This window comes from Solanum stenotomum, chromosome 10 (genome assembly GCF_019186545.1).
Source record: "Solanum stenotomum isolate F172 chromosome 10, ASM1918654v1, whole genome shotgun sequence".
In the NCBI taxonomy this organism is placed as follows: Eukaryota; Viridiplantae; Streptophyta; class Magnoliopsida; order Solanales; family Solanaceae; genus Solanum; species Solanum stenotomum.
The window spans coordinates 6,177,585-6,183,685 of NC_064291.1; the positions used below are offsets into that span (position 1 = coordinate 6,177,585).

The 6,101-nt window shown below is 37.9% G+C and overlaps 2 protein-coding genes across 5 annotated transcripts in view; both read right to left on the bottom strand.

The window, feature by feature from the left end:
• LOC125842138 (probable linoleate 9S-lipoxygenase 4) overlaps nucleotides 1-6,101 on the bottom strand; it is a 97,875-nt gene that overhangs the window by 86,983 nt on the left and 4,791 nt on the right. The window lies entirely within an intron of this gene.
• Nucleotides 4,188-6,088, bottom strand: LOC125842153 (probable linoleate 9S-lipoxygenase 4). The gene is made up of 3 exons (XM_049521382.1): nucleotides 5,762-6,088; nucleotides 5,244-5,507; nucleotides 4,188-5,148 (listed from the first exon to the last, which is right to left on the bottom strand). The coding sequence occupies exons 1-3, from the start codon at nucleotides 6,061-6,063 to the stop codon at nucleotides 4,395-4,397; spliced, it is 1,320 nt and encodes a 439-aa protein (XP_049377339.1). The 5' UTR covers nucleotides 6,064-6,088; the 3' UTR covers nucleotides 4,188-4,394.

The window sequence follows — 6,101 nt, forward strand, 5'->3', positions numbered from 1 at the left end:
ATATATATATATATATATATATGATACATGATTTGTTGAATATTGTTGTTTGGAGAGACGAGCACAATCAATTTCTCACAACTTGAATTTTATTATATCAAAGTAAGGACCCGCTTCGGTCTTACAATTTTTACAGGCAACTCTCTCTTATTTCTTACTCACTTGTTGTTTGTTCTCTTGCTTACTTTCTTGGTTGCTTTCTTTCTTGGTTGCTTACAACTTAAATGGACCACCTCTATTTATAGGTGGTGATGGAAGAATCTAGCTAAGGGTTTTGCTACTATATTCTAGAATGTTCTTCTAACTTCCTATTTCTAGAACTACCTTTTCTAGAACATCTCTAGACTTTTCTCTCTAGAATACTCATTCTAGAGCTCTTCCTTTTTTCTTTATAACTCTTCAATATTCTAGATTCTTCTTTGAAATGTCTTGGAGATCAATTAAGTTGGTGATGATTTCTTAACACTCCCCCTCAGCACCAACTTTATTTTCTCTTTCAATCATTCAATGCGCTTCTCGAAATCTTATAAACTTCATGTTGTCCAGGGTCTTTGTGAATATGTCTGCTACTTGCTCTTCTGTCTTGATTTGCTTCATTTCAATTTCGCCTTGAAGAACTTTTTCTCGAAGAAAATGATGTTGTACTTCCACATGCGTCGTCCGGGCATGAAATACAGGATTTTCAGCCAAACGAATAGCTGACAAGTTGTCACAATATAGTGGTACGATATCATTTGATAGTTGATGCAAGTCTTTCATGAGTTGTTTTAGCCATGTGCTCTCTTGTGTTGCCATCGTTCCTGCTCAATATTCTGCTTCCGTAGTTGAAAGTGAAACAATTGGTTGTCTTTTTGTTGCACCATGATATTGCAGCTGATCTAAGATTGAAAACATATCCGGTGGTTGATCTTCGAGTATCATGGTCACCAGCATAATCCGCATCACAGTATCCGATTATCTTGCAGGGAACCCCTTTCATATAGAATAGTCCATAGTCAATAGTTCTTTTCACATACCTTAATATCTTCCTGATTGCTTCCAAATAAGGCTTTTTTGGTTTCTGCATAAATCGCCTAACTACTCCAACTGCGAATGCAATATCTGGTCTGGTCAATGTTAAGTAGATAAGACTATCGACAAGTTGACGATACATTGTTTCTTCCTCCAAGTCTTTGCCTTCATGGGAACATAGTTTTAAGTTAGGCTCAATCGGTGTAGAAGATGTCTTGCAACCCATCATTCCATATTTTTGGAGTAGATCTCTCGCGTACTTTTGTTGTCCAAGGAATAATCCATCCTTTGTTTTTTCAACCTCAAGACCAAGAAAGTGTTTTAGTTCGCCCAACTCCTTCATTTGAAATTGTACCATCAAATTTCTTTTACTTTGATAGGTCTCATCAAAGTCATCTCTCGTGATGATTAAATCATCCATGTAGACTAATATGATAGCTAACCTTCATTCACGAGCTTTTACGAATAAGCTTGAATCTGCTGGTGCCACTTGATAGCCATTTTGGATCAGGAACTCGGCAATTTTTCCGTACCATGACCGGGGGGCTTGTTTTAAACCATACAAAGCTTTCTTCAATTTGCACACATAATCCGAATTGATTGTATTCACAAACCCTAGTGGTTGATCCATGTATATTTCACGATCCAATTCTCCATGAAGTAAAGCATTTTTCACATCCATCAGCCAAAGTGTCCAAGACTTACTAGCTGCTAGAGCTAGTAACATACGAACAGTAGTAATTTTTGCCACGGGACTAAATGTCTCATCATAGTCAAGACCGTACTCTTGTGAGAATCCCCGGGCTACTAATCGTGCTTTATACCGCTCGATAAATCCATTAGGACGTGTTTTCAACTTATATACCCACTTACATGATACGGGTTTAACATTCATACGTTTAGCCACTAACTCCCAAGTTTGGTTTAGCTTTAAGGCTAAAATCTCCTCTTCCATTGCCTTTCTTTATTCACTACTCTTCGAAGGTGGTAGGTTCCTTGACCTTGTCATCCTCAGCCAGTGCCACATTTATATACTTACTATTTTGGCTTTTCATTCGTGTGGATCTTCGTAGTTGAGGAGTTTCATGTACTCCTTCTTGCAACTCTTCTGGAGTTTCATGAATTCCAGTTTTCCATGGGCTCTTATTTTCTCCGCTTGAAGATATCTCTTTTGTATGTGATTCGAGTTTTTCACATACCTCTTGTTGTAATTATGTTTTACTTTTTTGTCCTTTTTCTTCAAGCTTATGTTGTAGCTTTTGCTCCAATTCTATTGAATCTTGGTAATGTGGCTTCTTCAGACCACCATGATGATGCTTCATCAAATACCATATTTCTTAACACATATGTCCAATTTGTGGTAGGGTCACAACACTTCCATCATTTTCTTTGTTCGTCGTATCCAACAAAGATGCAACGAACAACTTTCTTATCAAACTTGTTGCGGAGATGATCTGGCACGAACACATAGCACACACAACCAAAAATTCGAAAGTGGCTTATGGTAGGAATCATCTTTTTAAGTTTCTCAAATGGTGAGATGAATATCAATCTTGCCTGCGGCAGCCTGTTGGTGATGTGGACAACAGTCTCCATGCATTCTGCCCAAAACCTTGCTGGTACATTCATACTATGCAGCATACTTCTGCATATCTCCGCCAACTGTCTATTTTTTCTTTCAGTCACTCCATTTTGTTGTGGTGTATTTGGACAAGTTAGTTGTCGTCTTATCAACTTCTCTTTAAGATATTCATTGAACTCTCGTGACGTGTATTCTCCCCCATTGTCCGTACGAAGATATTTGATTTTTCTTCCAATATCATTCTACATAGTATATTAAAACTCTTTAAACTTCTCAAATACTTCAAATTTCTCTTTTAAGAAGTGAATCCATACGTACCTTGAGAAGTCATCAATAAATGTTACTATGTAACGGTAACCGTTGATGGAGAACTGCTTTACTGGTCCAAACACATATGAGTGTACTAGCTTAAATGGCTCATTCGCTTGATACTTTGATTCTCCATAGGGAAGTTGATGTGCTTTCCCATATTGACATCCAACACATATAGTGTCTCCTCTTATCTCAAGCTTGGGAAGACCTTTTAATTTTGATTGTTGCATCATGATTTTTAGTTTGCTATAGCTCACGTGCCCAAGACGTGCATGTCATAGATCAGTTGTTTTATTACTCCGCGTTTTCTCAACATAAGTTGTCTCTGCTAACATGACGTAGATTGATTCTAATCTTCTCCCTTCCATGATTGGTGTGCTTGTAACTTTTAAGTTTCGATATACTTTTACGTCATTTGGTCCAAACAAGACATAGTTACCAGAATATGTTAGTTGCGATACAGATAATAAGTTCTTCTTCATACCTGGAACATGGTAGACATTTTGAAGTTCCACTTGTCTTGAGCTGTGATAAGGCACAAACACCGTCTTGCCAATATGAGTTATTGGCATTTTTTAATTATTTGCGGTCACTACAACTCGACCGCCTTTATATTCACTCATGTTAATGAGTTTTTTTCTCATCACCAGTCATGTGATTGGAGCATCCTGAATCAACGATCCAATCATGTTCATAATCGACCAATTTCTCACTCACAGTTGCAAGTGCAATCTCCTCTTCTTTGTTAGAGTGACAGGTGACAAGCTCTTCTTGTTGATTAGTTTCTTCAACTACATAAGAGGTCTCGAAATCCCAAACTTCTTCTTAATCTTTCTTATTTTGAGTAGAAGTAGCTACATTACCTTCAGCTTTCTTATACCAGCAGTCTCTCGCATAGTGTCCTTTCTTTCCACAATTGTAGCACTTATGCATTTGCCGGTTGTTGAAGCCTTTCGCCTGCTTGTTTTGTCGTTGAGTTCTTTGATGTTGATTCTCTTGCTCTCCCTCTGGCTGTGAGCTTCTCTCCGCTTCTCTTTTTTGATAGGCCTCTATTTATAGGTGGTGATGGAAGAATCCAGCTAAGGGTTTTGCTATTATATTCTAGAATGTTCTTCTAACTTCCTATTTCTAAAACTACCTTTTCTAGAACATCTCTAGACTTTTCTCTCTAGAATACTCATTCTAGAGCTCTTCCTTTATTTCTTTATAACTCTTGAATAGTCTAGATTCTTCTTTGAAATGTCTTGGAGATTAATTAAGTTGGTGATGATTTCTTAACATGATTTTCAGCTGGAATTAGATTTATTATTCTCACAACATACTGAGAAATACATAACAAGTAAGGTTGAAATGAAAATACAGTTAACTTAGGAGAATCAAACATACAGAAATGAAGCAAACAAAGGGAGATTACACTTAACATAATAATGAAAATTTATTTCAAGATTTATTCAAACTCCAGCTTTCTTCATTTTCGGGTGTCGACCTTCTATATTGACACACTGTTAGGAATTCCTTTGCCTGTAAGTCCACCTTCACTTGTTGGGAAAAGCAACGTATACGGAGCGTTAACGGGGCCTGATCTGTTTATCAATATGTTGTCACCATTCCTCTGTATAATCTGTTTTTCAATGTCTGTCAACTTCTTTCCAAATTTGTCGAAAGCAGCAAGTGGTTCTTTGTCCTTTGTCCATTCAGGAGACTCTCGTTGTCCGAGGTAAATCTCATCTGTAGTATGCCTTGACAATATCTCTATGAGGGAAACACCAAGCAATGTTTGTAATTGAGCTGTGATTGTTTTCAAGAACGCCTTATCGGGGTTTTTCTTTAGCTCTTCATATTCAGGAGTTCCTGGTTCAGGCATGAATCTTCGACTTACTGTGGGGCGATTTGGGAGGTAACCTGCATAAGGATATTGCCCAAAATTAACTGCTGCATGAAGTGCAGAAGCTATCCATATGATGGTGGTACACGAATCGATTAGCTCTTGTGGTGTTTCCATTTCAGGCCACCATGGTTCATTTTTCTTGTCACCATGTCCCACTTCTCGGAGTTCCTTCCACCAGGCTTGTAGTTCATTGTCTTTCAGAATCTCTTCATCCGATCCATAGTAGAAACTGCAGTAGTCTGTCACCCAACTTTTGATTGCAGACCATATTTCTAAGCCATCAACAGCGTATGGATAGTCCTCTATCAGTAAACGAACACCATGAGGAGAACTCGAGTCCTCAACTGCTACTCCCCTGAAATTGAATTGGTCATATAAGCAAGATACCAATGTGAACATCCTAATGTTTTCGTATAATGTTAATTTTGACAACACCTTATTGTATAGTACCTTTTAACAAGATCAGCCGGAAGGGCTTGATCAGGGAAAACCCAATCTTTGTAAACGACAGCTGACATTTCCATGGCAAATTTGGATGGAAAAACTGTACTCTCAAGAACCCCACCAGCATTGATTAGGATCTGTCTTGCCATAGCATTAATATTCATTGTGTCCCGGAAATGAGGATATAGAAGCTTATGAATAGGGTGAAGCACACTTAGTTGCCTGTTTGTTGCAATCACAAATGGCTCAATCACCGCATGTGTATTCAACCTGCGAAGATGATCAAACGTATTAGATTAATAGTACAAAGCATGTGTTGAATTAGTCATTATTAAGGACATCCCGATGCACTAAAGCTCCCGCTATATGCAGGGTCTGAAGAAGGGCCGAACCACAAGGATCTATTGTACACAGCCTTATGAACTCATAACAACTTTACCAGTATCTTCAAGGCTCCCCTTCGAGTTAGTTATTATTGTGTATCATGAATCACTATAGAAGTCTTATGACATAAAGGGAATTACCAATGACTAATTAGTTGATGAACACCAGAGTCATTCACCGCAACATAAGCTTTGGCCAATTGCCAGATAGAGCTCTCAACACCTTGATCACTTGGAGTATACACTTTACTAGTAACACCAAATTGATCTCCATCTGGATGTGGCAAACTCAATTCAATTGCTAGTGGCTTCAAAGATCCATTATCTTGCAAGAAGAGCAAAGTTCTCGAGGCATATGTTTTCGTTATTGTAGTGTTTATCCTCCTCAAATATGGTATAATCACATCATGATGGTTCAATATGAAAAGTTTATTATTGTTCATCGCCTGTCAAATAACATGTTAAAATCCTTATTTAGTAC

Bases quoted from the DNA above. Each gene is read 5' to 3' on its own strand.
- LOC125842153 (XM_049521382.1), bottom strand. From the start codon at position 6,063: ATGAACAATAATAAACTTTTCATATTGAACCATCATGATGTGATTATA. The intron at 5,508-5,761 runs GTAATTCCCTTT...TCATCTTCGCAG, and splicing joins CATCAACTAATTAGTCATTG to GTTGAATACACATGCGGTGA. The intron at 5,149-5,243 runs GTACTATACAAT...ATTCAATTTCAG, and splicing joins CCGGCTGATCTTGTTAAAAG to GGGAGTAGCAGTTGAGGACT.